Genomic DNA, 21,229 nt, shown 5'->3' on the forward strand with positions numbered 1-21,229 from the left:
CTCGACTTATGACTACAATAGAGCCCAAAATGTAAGTTGTTAAGTGAGTTTTGCCCCATTTTACGACCTTTAATGCCACAGTTAAGTGAATCACGGCAGGTGATGAGTGAGTAAACCAGATTGTTCAGTTCATTGAATAATGGATGGAAACTCAACAAGGAGAGATTTAACCTGGAAATAAGGAGAAACTTTCTGACAGTGAGAACAATCAACCAATGGAACAGAAGTTGCCCTCGGAAGTTCTGGGAGCGCCATCAGTTGAGACTTTCAAGGAGAGATTGTACTGCCATTTGTCAGAAATGGTGTAGGGTCTCCTGCTTGGGCAGGGGGTTGGACTAGATGACCTACAAGGTCCCTTCCAACTCTGATTATCTGTTATCTGAATCTGGCTTCCTCCTTGAGTTTGCTTGTCAGAAGGCCGCAAAAGGGGATTGCATGAGTCTGGGACACTGCAAGGGATCAATATGAATCGGTTGCCAAGCATCCAAATTTTAATCACAGGGATGCTGCAAAGGTCGTAATTCTGAAAAACGGTCATAAACCACATTTTTCAGTGCCATTATAATTTTGAACAGCCACTAAACAAATTGTTGTAAATCGAGGACTTACCTGTATCAAAGGGGGGGGAGGGAAATTAGGATAATAGCTCCCTCCCAGGACTCCTTGGACCAAGGGTGGGATTCTACCAGCTCGCACCTATTCACTAGAACTGGTTGTTAACATTCTAAGCAGTTTGGAGAACCAGTTGTTAGAAGAAATTACTGGCCTAATCCTGTAAGGAAGGCAGGAAGGAAACATTCTGGTGTTGCTTACAGAAACTGCCTCTCCATTAACCCTTATTACATTCTTGGCAGGACTAGACTTCCTGTCTCAGGAACTTCTCTGGAGACTTTTTTCCCCTCCTTTGCTGGCACCATTCAAAGTTACAATGGCCCTGAAAAAAGTGACTTATGATCATTTTTCACACTTACGACTGTTGCAGCATCCCCACAGTCATGAGAGGCCAGGCGAGGAGATGCGTGCCTCGATGTGAGTGATATTGAGTTGGTCACGCCCAGCCAATAACGACCACCAAGCCATGTCCACCACCTAAGCCACACCCACAGAACCAGTTGTTAAAAATTTGAATCCCACCCCTGCCTTGGACCACACCTGGAATACGGCATCCAGTCTTGGTCACCACATTACAAAAAAAAAGAGATATTGAGACTTTGGGGGGAAAAAGTGCAAAGAACAACAACTAAGACAAAGACTTGGAGAGAAAGAACGTATGAAGAATGGTTGCAGGATTTAGGTGTGGCCAGTCTAGAGAAGAGAAGGACTGGGGGTGGGGGCAATGATTTGAGAGGTTGCCACAAAGAAGGGGGGTTCAGTTTATTTTCCAAAGCACCAGAAGGCAGGACAAGAAAGGGTGGAGGGAAACTAAATAAAGGAGAGAAGCAACCTGGGATTAAGGAGGGACTTCCTAACAGTGAGGACAATGAACCAGTGGAACAGCTTGCCACCAGAAGTGGGTGCTTTTATCACTGGAGGTTTTTTAAGAGGAGACTGAACAGCCACCTATCTGAAATGGCACAGGATCTGTTGAGCAGGGGGCTGGACTAGAAGACCTCCAAGGTCCCTTCCAACTCTGGTATTCCTATTCCATTCCATTCTATCCCTACTCTTATTCTAGGAGAGAGACAACCTGGAATTAAGGAGGAACTTCCTAACAGTGAGGACAATGAACCAGTGGAACAGCTTGCCACCAGAAGCTGTGGGTGCTGGAGCTTTTTTTAAGAAGAGACTTGAACAGCCACCTATCTGAAATGGTACAGGTATGCAGAAGGTTGGACTAGAAGACCTCCAAGGTCCCTTCGAGCTCGATTCCGATTCTGATCCCCCCCACGCCCCCCAAGGCTGCTTGCGATTCACCATCCTTCAAAAGTCTTGGAAGGAGCCGCAGGAACCACGCACGGCTTATTCGCTCTTCTTCCTTCCCTTCAGCGTTGGGACGGGGCATGCGCGCGGGAGCTTGGACAGCCGTCGCCTTGTGCAGGAAAGGGGCGGGAGGGGAGGGGGGGAATTGAGGCGGCCTCCGGGGACGTTTTAAAGAGGGGAGGGGGGAGGCAGAAGGGAGGGAGTGGGAGGGTCGACGCTCTAGGAAGGAGCGCTCTCTCGCCCCTAGCCCCAGGCTTCCGGAGGCTGCAACAAGCTGCGCTGCCCCAGATCCAGAGCGGGACGAAGGGGAGGAGGAGGAGGCGGAGCGCTTCCGCCGCTTTGGGTTGCCTGGCTCAACGGGTACCCGGGCGGTCTGCAGCCGCCTGCAGCAGCGACACCCCTCCGGCTGGCCGAATCCCCGAGTGGAGGAGATGGCGGAGAGCTGCTCCCGGGCGGCAGCGGTGGTCCTGGCCGGGGCCTTCCCTCTCAGCCGTCCTCGGGCCCAGGAGGGCAGGCTGCAGGTGAGCGGACATTCCCCTCCTTGGAAGATCTCCTGGTGGCGTGGTTTCCTTTTAACTAGCAGGTGGTAGGGAGCAATAGAAGTGACTTTGGTTTCCCCGCATTTTCAGTCCCGGGGTCCTCTTTGCCCCTCTCCAGATTATTCCACAGGAGCAAGAAGGGAAGGAAATCACAAAGGAATTCGCATCTCCAACTATGGATATGACACCATCCAGCTTTGGAGACCCCAATGCAAGTTTAGCACTAGAAGAGACGTTGGTTTCTCTCCATTTTCAGCCCCAGAGTTTTCTTTTCCTCGTCCAGGTTATTTCACGGGAGGAAGAGGGAATCCCAAAGGAACTTGCATCTCCAAGTATGGATATTGTGCTGTCCAGAGCAGGGGTTGCCAACCTTTTGGACCTCAGGGACCACCAAACTCATAATTTTAGATCCAGGGGACCACTAAACTGGTTCTGTGGGTGTGGCCTAATTTGTGGGTGTGGCTTGGTGGTCATGTGACTGGCTAGGCGTGACTTGTATGTAAATATTATAAATATTTATATAAATATTGAATTTTTTATAAAAAAGAGCAACTTTTACCCAAAATAAGGCAAAGCAGGCAGGCAGATTAAGTTGCTCACAGAATCACAGATTCATTCAGAAATCTATCTATCTGCCATTGGCTAGCTCAGTCTGTCACATAAAATTTGCCTGCAAGCAAACTCACAAAATTAACTCACAACACACCATGCATGTAAATATTGAATTTTTTATTTTTAAAAAAGAGCAACTTTTACCCAAAATCAGGCAAAGCGGGCAGATTGAGTTGCTCACAGAATCATTCAGTGATCTATCTATCTGCCATTGGCTAGCTCAGTCTCTCAAATTTGCTTGCCGTGAGTCTGCACTGAATTTGCTTGCAAGCAAACTTTCAGTCCTAAGGGAGGTTTGGCTGTGCTTAGCTAGAAAGCAAGAAATCCAACCATTTCCTGCTTCCTAGCTAATCTAAATCTCCCCGCACAGCAGAACAGATGATGGTCAGAAAAAGGAAAAATAGCAACTTAGCAGACAAGTTTGCTGGGTAAGGAGTGAGTGGGCGGGGAGGGTTCCCGGTGGCCATGTGGATGGCGCAGCTTTGTGTTTCTGTGCAGCCTGGATTAATTGCTTTGGGGGCTGCTCTGGGGGTGAGATTTCTCTGCAGCCCACCAAAAATTTTTCCAGTGGGCCGCGGCCCACTGGTTGGCAACCACTGGTCCAGACAGTATGTAGGTAATTGGGAATTGAGATAGTTAAATTAGAATTGGGAGCTGTCCCCTTAAGGGAATGCTTCATGGTAAATGTTAACGCATCATGGGAAATGTAGTTCATGTCATGTGGTCACATCTGTAATCCTGATTGGTCACTAAATTGACCCTTGGTTGGGTTGAGGGAGTTTCCTTTACTCCTGCTTGGACCCCAGCAGCGTGCTGGTGTCTCACTCTTTGCCCCATTGTTATGGAATGAAAGATCACTATTCTTTTACACTATGAAGTCAGCTATGCAAAGATTTGGACATTAAGATGAATCTTGACATAACTATGAATTATACCTTGAGAATGCCTTGTGACCCAATAAAGAAACTTTGTATGGAAGTTTTTGTAGAGTTTGGCCTGTCTGTCTTTATATTCAGCCAGTAATTAAAGACAGAACAAATATAACAGTCCGCCCCTTTGGTGACACAAGATCAGGGATGGGACTGACCGGTGTAACTATTGGTTTGGTGATTTATGTTTCACACGTTGCGTGCACATGTGAAACGTTGTCAGCTTGCAGCCTGGACAGCTGAGCAGTGCTGCGCATGGTTGCACAGCGTTTGAAAAAGCACTTTTTTTCTGCTTTTTCAAACGCAGCTGTGCCGCGCTAAGCAGCTGAGGTTGAAAAAGCAGGAAATAAAAGCCAGGTAAGAGCCCGGGGCCAAAACAGCAGCAGACATAGAACCGGTTCTATGTCTGCTCCTCTTCAGAGCTACCGGTTCTACAGAGCTGGACAGAACCAGTAGAATCCCACCCCTGCACAAGATACAAGTTGTAGCACTAGAAGAGACTTTGGTTTCCCTCCCCTCTCAGTCCTAGAGTCCTTCTTTCCCCATCCAGTTTATTCCACAGGAAGAAGGGAAATCCCAAGGGAATTCCCATCTTCAACTATGGATATGACGCCATCCAGTTTTGGAGACCCAAATGCAAGCTATAGCAATAGAGAGCTGTAGCAATAGGGCATGTTTAGTCAAAAGGCCGTGGTTTATTTATTTATTTATTTATTTGATTTGTCAATCGCTTACAAGATAATAGGTATAAGTATAAACAGGAGTAAGAATACAGGAAATAGGCACGAATAAATGAGGACAATAGGACAATAAATGGGGACAATAGGATAATAAATGGGGACAATAGGACAGGGATGGTAGGCATGATTGTGCACTTATGATTTTACAGACCTCTTAGGAATGGGGTGAAGTCAATAGTTCGATTGTGAGTAAATCATTTGTAAACTCCATGTAAATCTTGAGAACAAATGGCACTGTTTTCCCTGAGTGCTTTAGCAATAGCATTTAGACTTATATACTGCTTTACAGCCCTCTCTTTCAATCCCGGAGTGCTGTTTCTCCATCCAGATTATTCTACAGCTGGAATAATCTAGAAGAATCCCACAAGCAATTTGCATTCTCCACCCAGGGATATAAAACTGGTCCCGTTTTGGAGGCAGAAAAGAATCCCCTTCTTCCAATGCTCAATTGTTTTAACTTTTGTTCGTTTGTGATTCTGGCTGTTCATTTCAGGTGCAGGAATCCTTGAAGCAGACAGTCTTGGTACCTCCTGAAGGAAGAGAAAGTTTTTCCCGTCCCTCTATGGAGCAGTTTTGGGGAAGGAATAACTCTGAGGAGGATCGAAATCTTCTTTGTGGTGAATCAGTGACTGCTCAGGTAGGGAAATTTCATCAGAGGTGGGAAACATTTCGGGATCTGTTTTTTTTTTCCATGAGACTGAATGTAGATTGTGATCAAGGATTCTGACCAAGATTTAGTGGCTTGGTCCTGTGCTCAAATTGCTTGTTGACATGCAGCATTTGGAGAGCTCAAATTCATTTATGGAATCAGTTGATTATTTAAGGCTCTTATGAATGCAACAGATTACAGTACTTTTATAAAACTAAGATGAATGTTATTTTACTTTTTTTTGGTAACTTTTTTATTTTTAACAACAAACATAAACAAACATGAACTAGGTTTTATAACAGTTGAGTCTTGCTCGAAAAGGATGAGGTGAACTTGCAATTACAGTCTGATAATGATTTGATAATAATATGATATTATGCGGATAGTAGTCTTATATATTATGAACTGTAACATAAAATTAAGATGGAATGACTGTTGATATTGTGCACAAGAAATATGTACCAACCGACACTGTATAATGGAAAGAAGATTTTATTTAATGTATATTTTGTGAATGTTATTTTACTTTTATTATGTTTATGTACTGCATTTAGAGACCATCCATTCAATGAGTGACTCTGCTATGCTTTCACATCTTAGCGATGTGCAAGTATCAGGTCCTTTGTTTATTCACTTTTATAAACTCATTAGTAGGCATACTCATAATCCATCAAAATAATTGAAGAGGTAAAATTATTGCAAAAAGAGGAGTATCGGTATTGCCATTAAATTCTAATCAGATTAAAAATCAAATATACCAACTTTGGATTACTGAATCAAAGAAGCAGCTACAAAAAAGATTAAACTTTTTGGAAGGATTTAGGAAAGGAAATGGCAGTTTTCATGCAAAAGAGACAGCACAGATGCTTAGACCTTTTAAGTCTTTCTCTGAGGTGAATTGTGCCAAGAATTAATTTCAGCTAGGCAGGAGGAACAAAACAGAATAACAGAGTTGGAAGGAACCTTGTAGGTCATCTAGTCCAACCCCTCGCTCAAGCAGGAGACCCCATACCATTTCTGACAAGTGGCTGTCCAGTCTTTTCTTGAAAGCCTCCAGTGATAAAGCTCCCACAACTTCTGAAGGCAAGCTGTTGTACTGTTTGATTGTTCTCACTATCAGAAAATTTCTTCTTATTTCCAGCTTGAATCTCTCCTTGATCAGTTTCCGTCAATAATTTCTTGTCTGGCCTTCAGGTGCTTTGAAAAAGGGGTTGACCACCTCCTCTCTATTACAGCCCCTCAGATATTGGAAGACTGCTATCATGTCTCCTCTGGTCCTTCTCTTCACTAGACCAGCCATGCCCAGTTCCTGTAACTGTTCTTCATATGTTTTAGCTTCCAGTCCCCTAATCATCTTTATTCCTCTTCTCTGCACTCTTTCTAGAGTCTCAGCATCTTTTTTTATAGTGTGGTGACCAAAACTGGATGCAGTACTCTAGACGTGGTCTTACTAAGGCTTTATAGAGTGGTATTAGTACCTCTTGTAAGCTAGATTGAATCCCCCTGTTAAAATTGCATTGGCTTTTTTGGGGTTACCTTTCTCCCTCAGATCATCTAGGGTTCCATTTTGATCTAAAGAAAATCTCTCCAGGATGGTTGTGTCGTTACTGCAACATGCATATTTTAATTTCATCTTTGTGCACTTGTGGATGCTTCCAAAGTGAAACTGTATAAAACCCACTACTAGCAGTATGTCATGTCAGAAAAGGAGCATTTTCTCTCCTGCAAAAGTCACCTTTCGGGGAATTGAAAATCTGGAAGGAAACTTTGTGGGACTTCTGCTGAGGAACATATATTCTTTGACTTTCAGGGCTTTGTATCCTTTGAGGAGGTGGCTGTGTATTTCACGGAGGAGGAGTGGGCGCTGCTGGATCCCAGCCAGAGAGCCTTGCATGCGGAAGTCATGCTGGAGAATTCTAGGAATGTGGCCGCTCTGGGTAAGGACCTGTTTTGCTCTGGGTTCAGTTAATGGTGGAAAGTCTTTGGTTGCCATAAGTGCTCAGAAAGAGGAGTTAGGAGAAGGACATTCTGGGACTTTTCTAAGACCAAAATAAATATATGAAGAAGTTGATACTGTATAGGATCCTTTTTCATCTGAACATTTGAAGATATTCTTTAAGTGAAGATGTCTGGTCTGATTCAAGAGCACATAATCTAAAAGCTTCAGAGGAGGAAGATAACTGCCCTGAATTGTCTCTGACATCTGTTTCCTTACAAGCACTCACTTTCCTAGGTTGTTTAAGAACCAGTGGAAGTTCTCACACTGGCATGTTTAGTCAAAGGGTTTGACTGTGAATAAATCATTTGTAAACTCCATGTAAATCTGAGAACAAGTGGCATTGTTTTCCCTCAGTGCTTTAGCAATAGCAATAACACATAGAGTTATATGCCACTTTAGAGTGGTTTTACAGCCCTCTCTAAGTGGTTTACAGTCAGCCTATTGCTCCCAACAATTTGGGTCTTCATTTTACCCAGTGGTGTTATTCTACCGGTTCGGCCTGGTTCAAGTGAACCAGTAGTAAAAAATGCTACCGTTCAGCCGAATCGGTAGTTTAAAAAAAACAGCTACCAGTTCAGCCAAACCTGTATTTTTTTTTCTTTTTTCCTCCCGACGATCAGCTGTGCTGGTATTGCTGTCTCACTGCTTCGTCCAGGAGGCTTCCCTGAGGCCCAGAAGGCAAAAAGGGGTGTGCAGGAGGGCCACACAGCATTCTGTTTTTTTGCCTCCTGGGCCTCAGGGATGCCTTCTGAGAGAAAAAACGGCCTCCCAGGGGCCTTCCCTGAGGCCCAGGAGGCAAAAAAACAGCACCGTGGGAGGGGGGGCATTGCTGGAAAAAAAGCCACGCCCACAGAACCGGTAGTAAAAATATTTGCATCCCACCCCTGATTTTACCCACCTCAGAAGGATGGAAGGCTGAGTCAACCTTGAGCCTAGTGAGATTTGAACTGTCAAATTGCAGGCAGCCGGCAGGCAGCAGAAGTAGCCTGCAGTACTGCATTCTAACCACTGGGCCACCGTGGCTTTAGTTTATAAGCTACAGTTAAAGAAGATATCTGGAATCCTGGGATGATTTCAAGAATATAAGTAGCACTGAATCCAGTTAATGCGTTAAAAAGTATTGCAGCCACTGCCCAAAGCAAAGCAAATTTATATGTTAACATTTCTCAATTGATATTATATGCATCTGCTGTTTAGCTTCTCAGAATTCTCACTATGTTTTGAGCTTTGTCTGATCAATATATATTCTTAGTTTCAGTTCCTCCTTTTTGACATATCACTACCATTCTTCTAACCAATCTTGAAAATACTTCTTCCCTAATTGCCTTCCCTTCAGTTTCATTCTCCCAAAATTTCATCTGTTCTTAATTAAAATACCCAATGCTGAGGCTAAGTACTGCCATAACGGGTAAGAATTGAGAGAAGAATGAGGCTAGTAAAGCAAATTTGCCAAAAGGCAGAGGAATTAAAGGCATATAGATGGACCAAGAAGAATTACTTAACGGAACAGAAATTGCTCAATACATTTTGATTCAAACCATGCTTCTGATTTTAATTCTTGTTAAATAGATCATAAACGAAATAAAGAATCACTAACCACAAGGTGGAACCCCATGAAAGTAATAAAAGCTGAACATATAAAGCAAATGACCAGGATTGAATTAATTAGATTCTCAAGTGAAGAACTGATAAGTAATAGGTGTAGTTTACTTTATTGTCATTGCACCTCGTACAACGAAATCAAACACCATCTTCAGTGCACATCATGACCATGAAAATAAACACAAATACACATCCTTCACACTCCACACATTAAACCGAAAATCCCCAAGTAAAATATAAATAGACGTAAACAAATAGAAAGTGGGGGGGAGGATTAACATTTTTTAAGATTGAGAAGATAACATCCCTACTTTTATTTTTTAAAGCAAAAATATTATGAATTGGACAACAGGAACTCAAAAACCAGTTTTGAACTAAGGAAGCTCTTTACTGTAACCAACATATTGAACTGGACCCAGTGGCAGACTGGCAACCAATACAGCTCGCGCAACAGTGGTGTCACGTGGGCCACCCTAGGGCCCCGAGAACTGTGCACGTAGCTGCCTTCTGCACCTGCTGTATCTTCTGAATACCCTTCAAGGGTAACCCAATGTAGTACACATTGCAATAATCCAAGCAAGAGATGACTAGGGCATGAATGACTGTGTGCAGGGCCTCATAATCAGAGGTGGGTATTCAGCAGGTTCTGACCAGTTCTGGAGAACTAGTAGCATAAATTTTGAGTAGTTCAGAGAACCAGCAAATCCCACCTCTGACTGGCCCTGCCCCCATCTATTCTCTGCCTCCCAGCTGATCGGCTGGGTCTTCTTTTGTTGCCCTGCACAGGAGAACAGAGCTGGAAAGCAGGTTAGTGGAGTGGGGAGGGAATGGGATTTTGCAGTAACCTTCCCCCTGGAGTTGGGTGGGAATGGAGATTTTACAATAAATATCCTTCCCCTGTCACGCCCACCAAGCCACGCCCACAGAACCGGTAGTTAAAAAAAATGGAATCCCACCACTGCTCATAATCCATGTAAAGGTGCAACTAAGAGTACTATACACAGTTGTGTGAAAAACTTCGTAGCCACAACTGCCACCTGCTCTTTGAGCAGAAGTCACAAGTCGGAGAACTCCCAGGTAACAAACCAGGTCTGTCTGGGGTAGAGCAAACCTATCCAGAACTAAAGATGAAAAAAAACATTTGGATCCTTAGGTCCAGACCCCATCTTGCCAGGGGTCTGGTGAAGCCTGTTGTCCCCGTTCAGACCCTTACAGCTTTGCTTTTTTTTTTTTCATTTTGTTCTCCATTCTCCCTTGCTGTTGATGATTCAGTCTTTCAGCCAGCAAAGAGCAGAGTGGTTTTTGTTAGATTATGTAGCAGACATTCAAATACGGAAAGCACACAGAGATGACTGATTCAGCAGGATTCATTAACTTCTTTATATACATCATAACGAGTAAAATGCACAATTCCAATAGCTGATTCTTCCAAAGTAACAATGAAAACACAGGCAGCAGGCAGGATAAGTAATAGGTGTAGTTTACTTTATTGTCATTGCACCTCGTACAACGAAATCAAACACCATCTTCAGTGCACATCATGACCATGAAAATAAACACAAATACACATCCTTCACACTCCACACATTAAACCGAAAATCCCCAAGTAAAATATAAATAGACGTAAACAAATAGAAAGTGGGGGGAGGATTAACATTTTTTAAGATTGAGAAGATAACATCCCTACTTTTATTTTTTAAAGCAAAAATATTATGAATTGGACAACAGGAACTCAAAAACCAGTTTTGAACTAAGGAAGCTCTTTACTGTAACCAACATATTGAACTGGACCCAGTGGCAGACTGGCAACCAATACAGCTCGCGCAACAGTGGTGTCACGTGGGCCACCCTAGGGCCCCGAGAACTGTGCACGTAGCTGCCTTCTGCACCTGCTGTATCTTCTGAATACCCTTCAAGGGTAACCCAATGTAGTACACATTGCAATAATCCAAGCAAGAGATGACTAGGGCATGAATGACTGTGTGCAGGGCCTCATAATCAGAGGTGGGTATTCAGCAGGTTCTGACCAGTTCTGGAGAACTAGTAGCATAAATTTTGAGTAGTTCAGAGAACCAGCAAATCCCACCTCTGACTGGCCCTGCCCCCATCTATTCTCTGCCTCCCAGCTGATCGGCTGGGTCTTCTTTGTTGCCCTGCACAGGAGAACAGAGCTGGAAAGCAGGTTAGTGGAGTGGGGAGGGAATGGGATTTTGCAGTAACCTTCCCCCTGGAGTTGGGTGGGAATGGAGATTTTACAATAAATATCCTTCCCCTGTCACGCCCACCAAGCCACGCCCACAGAACCGGTAGTTAAAAAAATGGAATCCCACCACTGCTCATAATCCATGTAAAGGTGCAACTAAGAGTACTATACACAGTTGTGTGAAAAACTTCGTAGCCACAATTGCCACCTGCTCTTTGAGCAGAAGTCACAAGTCGGAGAACTCCCAGGTAACAAACCAGGTCTGTCTGGGGTAGAGCAAACCTATCCAGAACTAAAGATGAAAAAAACATTTGGATCCTTAGGTCCAGACCCCATCTTGCCAGGGGTCTGGTGAAGCCTGTTGTCCCGTTCAGACCCTTACAGCTTTGCTTTTTTTTTTCATTTTGTTCTCCATTCTCCCTTGCTGTTGATGATTCAGTCTTTCAGCCAGCAAAGAGCAGTGGTTTTTGTTAGATTATGTAGCAGACATTCAAATACGGAAACCACACAGAGATGACTGATTCAGCAGGATTCATTAACTTCTTTATATACATCATAACGAGTAAAATGCACAATTCCAATAGCTGATTCTTCCAAAGTAACAATGAAAACACAGGCAGCAGTTTCAGAGTTCAGAGCAGAGACTAGAGCCACACCCAGGCTACTTTCAGTTTCACTTTCCAATTCAGGTCTCATTGGCCGGTCTGTTGCTGTGCCTATTCATTGGCTGACTTTGTTACTAAGCTCTATTCCGGTTCATGAATATCTGACAGTTTTTTCTGCTAGGAAAATAAACAGAAATTCCTCATGAAATGAAAGTAGGAAAGAGTCCAAAAGAATATAATGTCTCAGCCAGAAACACACACACACACACACACACACACACACACACACACACAAAGTTTGGTTTCTTCTAGGCATATGAAGAGGAAACCAACAAAATCTTGGATACCCAGAAATTCATTTCTTTTTATTTTATTTATTTATTTATTTAATTTATATGGCCGCCTACTCACTCATGGCGACTCGAGGCGGCTTACACAATGTGAAACCATATTTAAAACAAAAAAATAAAAATAAAAAAACAATAAAAAACTAACAAATCAAATTAATAAAGTACAATAGAAGGTTCCGGTTTGTCGGCCGCGAGCGGCAGGATTTAGCGGCTGCGCGATCCCTGCCGCGCTAGCCGTTTTGGGGCTCCGACCCAGCCGGGCACGAGCTAGGCTGCCCTGCAGGGGCAGCTGAAGGTAGGGGATCCGGAGAAGGACTGGGGTGTTGCAGACCCCTCCTGGCCGGCAGAACCCCTTTTCCCAGGACTCGGTGCAGCGGGGTCCGTAATGGCCGCCACAAAGAAGCTGGCAGCCGGGTAAGAATGCGCAGGAGGAAGTGGAGAAAGTGATTGAGAGGAGAAAGTTTTTCTTGGCTCCTAGGACTCTAAGACATATTTAATAAAATTCCTGAAAAGTATGACTTTCTGAATAATACCTGCCAGAAGAGGAAAAAAGCGGCTGCTTGAAGGTGCTGAAAGGATAGCTTTCCCTCTTTTCCTACGGAATAAATAACTGGATATTAAGAAACCTATTTTTAGGTGGAAATTGGTTTTAAGCGATGAGTGGGAAGAGAGAGGATTAAAAGAAAATATTTGTATGCTAAGATTTGTTGGAGCAGATGCCTTAAGGATTTGAAGACTAGAATATATTGTAACAAGACTTTAAACAGATTATGGACTTTCTTTCTCTTTGATTGATATCACCCCAGAAGGAGAAAGTGAGAACTCTGCCTTGGTTTGGACTGATTGATAACTTTGGGACTGTTCTATCTTTTTATTTTCTTTTGAATATTCTGGTTGTTGTAAGAAGAAAGAAGGAGAAAAGAAAAGAAGATTTATAATGGCTCTTTCTGTTGAGGAACTAAGAAATGGTGTGGAAGAAGCTTTCCTTTTCTTAGAAATGGCGCTTACTAATTATCAACAAAAATTACAACAGATGAAGACAGCAGAGGAACAAGAAAGAAAGGAAGGAGCCATCTTTAATGAATCTCAGAATTTGATCCAGAAAAAAGGAAGAGAGAAAGAAAAGAAAAGAAGAGAAAAGAAGAAAACTAAAGGATTTAAGGACTTAAGATCTAAAAAACATTTAAGAAAGGGAAAAATAAAGTGCAAAACCAATATGATGATTGTAAACAAAGGGGAAAAGAAATACGACAGAGAAGGGAAGCCGGTAAGGCAGAGGCTAGAAGAAGGGGGGTAGAAAGGTTTGTTGGGAAAAGAAAGAAAGGGAAAAGGTGGAGAAAAGCTACAACGTTTTGAAATTAAATGGAAAAAGGAATTTTTATGGATAATGGATAAAGTATAATTTTTTTTTAAAAAAAAAAGATTTTGCAAGGTACATAAGATGAGATGGTAGTATTGCAATGGTTTAAGAGTTGATAAGAGATTAAAATGTTAAAATGTTTAAAAATGATTGGTTTTAAAACTTAATAATAGGAGAGGTTTAGAATATTGTTTTAATTAAAGAGTTTAATAAAATTATGGTATTGATGTTATTATAAAATTTTTATTATAGTATTTCTTTTAATATTTGGATTTATTCTCTAATTATGCACTTAATTGTGTTGGATGTATTAGTTAGATAGAATGTACCAAGCAAAATCTGATTGGGTATTAGATATTATTTTAAAGATTAATTTGATTAACTTAGGGGGAGATAGAAAGGCATCATACTCTGATTAATGATTTCAGGAGAAACTGATTTTCTTTTTTTTCATAAGGGATGAGACAAAGGGATGATAAAAAATGGACAAAAGAAAGTACAATAGAACAAAATCTGGAACAAATAAAAATAAAAAAAATCATCCCCCAACTCCCATCCCCCGCCCCGATGACAGCAGATCACACTAGCCATTTGATGGACTCCATCCTACTCTGGGTTCCCCAGGCCCATTGGCAAAACCAGGTCTTCAGTGCCCTTCCAGAGAGTTCTAGAGTGGGGGCCATTCTAATCTCTGAGGAGAATGATGTTTCAGGAAGAGGGAACCACCACAGAGAAGGCCTTTCTTCTGGGTCCCACTAGGTGTATCTCCCTCAGGGATGGGACCCACAACATTCCGTGCCTTCCCGCTCTAATGGGTCGGGTAGATGTGACTGGCAGTAACGGTCATTCTTGCTGAACTGACTGGTTGCTTAGCAACCATTTGAAGTTACAATGGACCTCTCCAGAGCTAATTATGACCTGCTTTTGAAGTTCTGATAGATGCCACACATCTCCATGGCTGCCCTTCCCCCAACCTGCAGTCCCTTGATTTCATTTTGGGCCCAAGGCAACAGGTTTGGGGTCTGTGACAAATCGCCACAGCCAATTCACTACAGCCAACTTTCCGTGGCCAACTCGCTGCAGGACAAGACTTACACTAATATCAAAGAAATGGCGGAGTAGAATTATTAAAGAAAGGGTGCAAAAGGAGGGACAGAATGAAATGTGAATGGCACAAATTGAAATATTTTTTTTTATTTGCTTTAAATAATTAAATAGAATTGTTAAATTGTCTTGCAGCAAGCCATCCCACAATCAAATGGTGCTGTGGCCTAGAGGTGGAGCTTTCGCCTCATATTTAGGAGACTATGAGTTCGATCCTAGGTAGCGGCTGATATTTCTCTCTCTAGGCACAATGAGTAAATATCAGCTGCAAGAACTCTGCATTGGTGACAGGAAGGGCATCCAGCCAGTAAACACTTAGCTCCATTCAGTTGCCCTGACTCCACCCTGATGCAAGGGATTACGGGGTCATTAAAACACACACACAAAAAAGCTGTCCCACAGTGAGTTGGCTGTGGTGAGTTGCCCACAGCAAGTTGGCCGTGGTGAGTTGTCCCATTCCGACAGGTTGGTATTTGCAGCATCCCAAGGTCAAGTGACTGCAACTTTTGGTATTTTTTTGCTGGTTTCAGGTGTTTTACATCTGATTTCTGGCAATGAATGCCCATAGGAGCAAACTGATTTGCTGAACGATTGCCACATTTGTTTAACGAATGCTGCAAAACACAGCATAATATTGGGCACGTTCACGTGGTGATCCATTTAATGACCACCACAAACTATGTGTCAGGATTCTGTCAAGGGTGACAGTGAATTACGTGTTTCAGAATCGGCTAGCTGTCAGGATTCCGGCAGTTACCCCAATTAAATCATGAGTCTCAAGCCAAACTTCCAAAACTTCAAAGGATTTATTGGGAGTTAACATGTCGGCATGACCTGGATGTAACCAATTCTGAGACACGTAATTCACTGTCCCCCTTGACCCTGGTTTTCCCCCACCCCTCTGGGTGTATCATAATTCATATTCTCCAACAAAACATGTCCATAGCCAAGAGTCCTCAATCATGTTCTCCGATTAGAGATTTGCGTGGCAGAAACTTCAGTCGCCTAGTTACAATCTCTGAAAAATATGAATGGAACGCACTTTCGATTCCAAACTGCTGCATTGCTCTTTCAAACTCCTTCCCCAAACTTCTTTCTGTTGGCAACTATAAAACAGGCATAGAAATGTTTTATGAGTTGACACTATGAAATTAATTCCAGGCTCAATTAGAGTTGTAGGTCAAGGATTACCTGTAACAGGTGTACTGTTTTTCTATGATGTATGCAACGATTAACTTTTATTTTTCATTTTCTTCAAATCAGCTTTTGGGCTGGAGCATGAAAACTACAAGGAGCCCAGCATAATCGTATTCCAAATGATCCAATCTGAAAAAGACACACTTGTAGATCAAGAACCATCACGAGAGAGGAAGAAAAACTATAAAGTGAATGGAAGAAAGGAATCTTCTGGATACAGTGAAGTCCTTTATCTCCCAGCCCAGGAAGCTCACCAACAAGAAAAAGAAGGGAAATATCTCAGATATGGCAAAGAAGACAAAGAGAACACTGATTTCATTAAATATTATCCAACCCAGACAGAAGAGGAACAATATGAATATCAAGAGGATGGGCAAAGTATCAGCTCGACCTCCTACCTTGCTTTACATCGCCCATCGTACATCCGAGAGACACCATACGCATTTATAAATTGTGAGGAGAATTTCAGTTTCAGTGGTCACATAATTTCCCATAAAGAGGAAAAATCATATGAGTGTGGAGTGGATTTCAGTAAGAAACGATTGCTTATTTTACCTCCCCAAATTCCTCCAAAGGAGAAACCCTACAAATGTCTTCAGTGTGAAAAGACCTTCACTCAGAGAGGGAACCTTACTATACATGAAAGAATCCACACGGGGGAGAAACCCTACCAATGCCTGGATTGCGGAAAGACTTTCACTGAGAGAACCAACCTTGTCACCCACAAAAGGATCCACACAGGGGAGAAACCGTATGTATGCCTGCTGTGCGGAAAAAGATTCAATCAGAGCGGTCATCTTACGAGACATCAACGGACCCACACGGGCGAGAAACCGTATACGTGTCTGCAGTGCGGGAAGAAGTTCAGTGGCCGTTCCAGCCTTCTGAAGCACGAACAAAGACACACGGAGGAGAAACCGTACTGGTGTATGGAGTGTGGGAAGAGCTTCCGCGACGTTGGTGTCCTTGATTACCACAGAAAGATCCACACGGGAGAAAAACCGTACAAGTGCGCAGAGTGTGGGAAGAGCTTCAGGCGAGACTCTCAACTCATGACCCACAGAAGAATTCACACAGGAGAGAAACCCTACCAATGCTTGGAGTGTGGGAAGAAGTTCCACCTGAAAAGTAGCCTTTTGCAACATAAAACCATTCACACAGGGGAAAGGCCCTACCGGTGCTCGGAATGCGGGAAAGGCTTCAGTCAGAATAGCACTCTTTTCCAACACAAAGCCATCCACACAGGGGAGAAACCTTACACATGCCTGGAGTGTGGAAAGAGTTTCAGTCAGAACTATAAACTCCTGCAGCACAAAAGGATTCACACGGGGGAGAAACCATACAAGTGCGAGGAATGCGGGAAGCGTTTCAGCTGCAGCAGTGACTTCAGCTGCCATAAAAAGATTCACATAGAGGAAAAACCATATAAATGTCTGGAGTGCGGGAAGGGTTTTAATAAAAGGAGTTGCCTTACGTCTCATAAAAGAAAACACACGGGAGAGAAGCCGTATCAATGCACCGAGTGCGGAAAGAGATTTTCTTATAACTTTGTCCTTAGATATCATCAACAAACCCATAGTGGAGAAAAACCGTATCAGTGTTTGAAGTGTGGAAAGGCTTTCAGTAGATGTTCAATTCTTAAAATCCATATAAGAATCCACACGGGGGAAAAACCATATAACTGCCCAGAGTGCGGAAAGAGCTTCCGTAAGGACAGTGACTTTATTCGTCACAAAAGGATCCACACGGGAGAAAAACCATATAAATGCCTGGAATGTGGAAAGAGTTTCACTCAGAACGCGAACCTTATCAAACACAAAAGAATTCACACAGGAGAGAAACCCTACAAATGTACGGCATGTGAAAAAAGCTTCAGACAGAAAAATCACCTTTCTCAACACAAACAGACCCACAAAAGAGAAAAATCCTAAATTGGGAGCTTTATTCCAAATCTTCTTTTTCTCCAAAAGGGACCTTCCTGGAAAAAACATAGAAATATGTGGTCTGTGGTGTTCATTTGGAAGGGTAGCCTTATCAGGCCTAAAGGAATCCATGTGGGAGAATCATAAAAATGCACAGTGTGCGAAGAGATTCAGAAAGGATTCCGCCCTTATTTTCCAGAAAAAGCCTTCTTTTGGGAGGAATGTCTGGAGAAATTTTTCAGGAACATCACTGAAATAGAATTGGCAAAGAAAATACGATAAATCAGGGGTCTCCAACTTTGGCAGCTTTAAGACTTGTGGACTTATCTAACAAAATGAAATTCAATGTAGAGAAAAGTCAAGTCCTATACTTAGGCAAGAAAAACCAAAAGTACACATATAGACTGGGTGAAACCAGGCTCAATAGCAGTAACTGTGAGAGGGATCTTGGAGTCTTAGTGGACAACCAGCTAAATATGAGCCAGCAGTGTGCAGCAGCAGCCAAAAAAGGTAATGCAATCCTAAATTGTATTAACAGAGGGATACAATGAACATCAAGTGAGGTACTAATACCACTCTATAAAGCCTTAGTAAGACCACACCTAGAGTACTGCATGTTTTGGTCACCACACTGTAAAAAAGGATGTTGAGATTCTAGAAAAAGTACAGAGAAGAGCAACCAGAATGATTAGGGGACTGGAGACTAAAACATACGAAGAACGGTTACAGGAAGTAGGCATGGCTAGGTCTAGTTAAGAGAAGGGCCAGGGGAGACAGGATAGCAGTGTCCCAATATTTGAGGGGCTGCCACAGAGAGGAAAGGGGTCAAGCTATTTTCTAAAGTGCCTATAGGCCAGATAAGGAATAATGGATGGAAACTGAACAAGGATAGATTTAACCTGGAAATAAGGAGAAACTTTCTGACAGTGAGAACAGTCAACCCATGGAACAGCTTGCCTTCAGAAGTTGTGGTAACATCATCCCTTGAGACTTTCAAGAAGAGATTGGACTGCTATTTGATGTAGGGTCTCCTGCTTGGATGGGGGGTTGGACTAGATGACCTACAAGGTTCCTTCCAACTTTGATTATCTGTATTCTGTATCTATATTCTGACTTCAACTCCCAGAATTCCTCAGTCAGTCATGCTGGCTGGGGAATTCTGGGAGTTGAACTCCACAAGTCCTAAAATGGCTGAAGTTGGAGATCCCTGTTTGAAAAGGAATGCTTGAAATAAATAAATAAAAGATAAAAGATTGAAAGAGTCCCAAACTGGAATGCTGTCAAAATAGCATGGAGTTGCAGTGATGGTCTTGGGAATGTTCAGGCTGAATGATTTACAGTTGGCAAAAGATATTCAGAAAAGGGGCTAATAAAAGAAAATGATCTATTGGAATATCTAGTGCTTTCGATTTGGCCAAAAGAAGGGAAAACCAGAAATGCTTTTTAGCTTATGATTGTATTGAGCAGTTCCTGATATGTGGGAGTCCTTGGTGATCTCTGAGCTTAGTTGTTTTGTCGCACATGTTTCATTACCAAATTGCACTGATGGTATTATCTAGTATGGTAATGAAACATCTACAAGAAAAAAACAAGATCCGAGAGCACCAAGGAGCCTGCAGTTCAGCCCTGAGCTACAAATATTCTATTACTTGCTGGTATTTTATTTCTTTTGCCACTGAATTTTTGAAATGTAATTCCTCAAGACCTAAAAGTTTAATTTCATTTATTTCTTCATTTTTTGGTTGTACATACAAAGAAAAAAGGAATAATGTTCATATGAATAGAGGTATAAAAAAATAAAAGACAGTGAAAAAGAGGAACAAATTTCAATATAAGTGGTGAAATACAGATGGAGAGCTGAGAAGTCTTCAATTACCAGCAGTTTCTGTATCAATTGTCCAATATATTTTATACATTATTAATAAGCTACAGCAACACTACAGAGATATCCAATGTCTAGTTAAGATGTCTCTATGAAAGTATTGTGAATTAGCACAATGTGCAAATGAATTTGAATTTTACCTTTATTGTCATTGCATTCCACGAATACAAAGAAATTTGAAATAATGGAAAAAGTTTATTTAAGGGTCTGTTGTCATTATATAAACCTAACTGCTCTGAGAGCTTAAGACTCAGGTTTTAAAGCCAGACTTTGATTCCATGATTGCCCAAAAGACCCTTTTGTAGCTAAATTATGCTTGATATCACTGTTGCTTTGATGTAGATTGGAGTTGATGCAAGAGGAATAACCTTGTCACACAGGTATCAAACACACAAGGTGAAATGGGCAACTAACCAGAGGTGGTATTCAGCAGGTTCTGACCAGTTCTGGAGAACCGGTGCTGGAAATTTTGAGTAGTTTGGAGAACCAGCAAATAGCACTCCTGACTGGAGATTTTACAGTATCCTTCCCCTGCCAAGCCCACCAAGCCATGCCCACGGAACCGGTAGTAAAAAAAAATTGAATCCCACCACTGCAACTAACCCCTTCTTCCACTGGGTGTAACTCAGTTTGGGGCGAGGGTGCAGTGATTAGAATGCAGATATTGCAGGCTGCTTCTGCTGACAGCCGGCTGCCTGTAATTTGGCAGTTCGAATCTCATCAGGTTCAAGGTTGACTCAGCCTTCTATCCTTCTGAGGTTGGTAAAATGAGGACCCAGATTGTTGGGGACAAGAGGCTGACTAGTTTTACTTTAATTGTCATTGCACCTCATGCAACGAAATCAAACACCATCTTCAGTGCACATCATGACCATGAAAATAAACACAAACGCACATCCTTCACACTCCACACATTGAACTGAAAACCCCCGACACCGCACCAACACTGCACTATACAGTAGAATTCAACAGAGCTCCTGCCCTGGGATAGAAGCTGTTTTTCAGCTTATTTGTCCTTGTTTTTATTGTCCTATACCATCTGCTGGATGGTAATAGTTAAAAAAAAAAAAAGGGTTCCCAGGGTGAGATGGACCTTTGAGAATGCTTTGAAATTTCTTAAGGCAGCAGGAGCTATAAAGCTCTTCCAAAGAAGGGAGAGGGCAACCAATGATCCTCTGGGCAATGACCTTAACCTTCTGGAGTGCTGTTGTCATGCTGCTATTGAGACTGATTCCAAGGGAGAGGAGGAACAGCTGGCGGGGAGTGGAGGTGTGGCTCCGGAGATTGTGGAGGAGGCTGGGGAAGGGTAGAGGCCTGCGGGGCAGTCAGAGGAAGACCCAGGCCCATCCCCTCTCCATCCTAGGGCACGCAGGGAGGGGAGGATAAAGGGAGAAATGTGAATGGTGTGGTCTAGGGGGAGGAAAGGGCCTTGATCCTCTTCATGGGCTGCAGCTGTGAGAACTGGTTAAAAGGATGGACATGCGGATGGGCCAGTGCTGGAAACAAAAGCGTGGAAATATCTCTAGTCTGTCGTTCCTCCCTGAGTTTGGCATCCTTCCTGGTGTGTGTTCCAATATCCATGTATGTTTTCAAGCCCTTATCTTGCCTGCTTCCCT

General features: G+C 42.7%; 2 protein-coding genes across 5 annotated transcripts in view; one reads left to right on the plus strand and one right to left on the minus strand.

Moving 5' to 3' along the window:
• The window catches only part of LOC113432072 (vomeronasal type-2 receptor 26-like), a 492,433-nt gene that overhangs the window by 245,672 nt on the left and 225,532 nt on the right, over nucleotides 1–21,229 (minus strand). The window lies entirely within an intron of this gene.
• Nucleotides 1,985–19,811, plus strand: LOC113425991 (uncharacterized). Of its 4 annotated transcripts, XM_087953826.1 has the most exons (5): nucleotides 2,005–2,441; nucleotides 5,234–5,377; nucleotides 7,200–7,326; nucleotides 8,958–9,015; nucleotides 15,874–19,811. In XM_087953826.1, exons 1-5 carry the CDS (start codon nucleotides 2,352–2,354, stop codon nucleotides 17,738–17,740), a joined length of 2,286 nt encoding a protein of 761 aa, XP_087809952.1. In that variant the 5' UTR covers nucleotides 2,005–2,351; the 3' UTR covers nucleotides 17,741–19,811. The 4 variants fall into 4 exon arrangements, with proteins under 4 accessions (XP_087809953.1, XP_087809952.1, XP_087809954.1 ...); XM_087953827.1 differs by lacking the exon at nucleotides 8,958–9,015 and having other exon boundaries at nucleotides 1,985–2,441; nucleotides 15,876–19,811; XM_087953828.1 differs by lacking the exons at nucleotides 7,200–7,326; nucleotides 8,958–9,015 and having other exon boundaries at nucleotides 2,186–2,441; nucleotides 15,876–19,811.

Source organism: Notechis scutatus, chromosome 2 (assembly GCF_049901735.1).
Source record: "Notechis scutatus isolate UNSWTSFEM ecotype Mainland chromosome 2, rNotScu1.2, whole genome shotgun sequence".
In the NCBI taxonomy this organism is placed as follows: Eukaryota; Metazoa; Chordata; class Lepidosauria; order Squamata; family Elapidae; genus Notechis; species Notechis scutatus.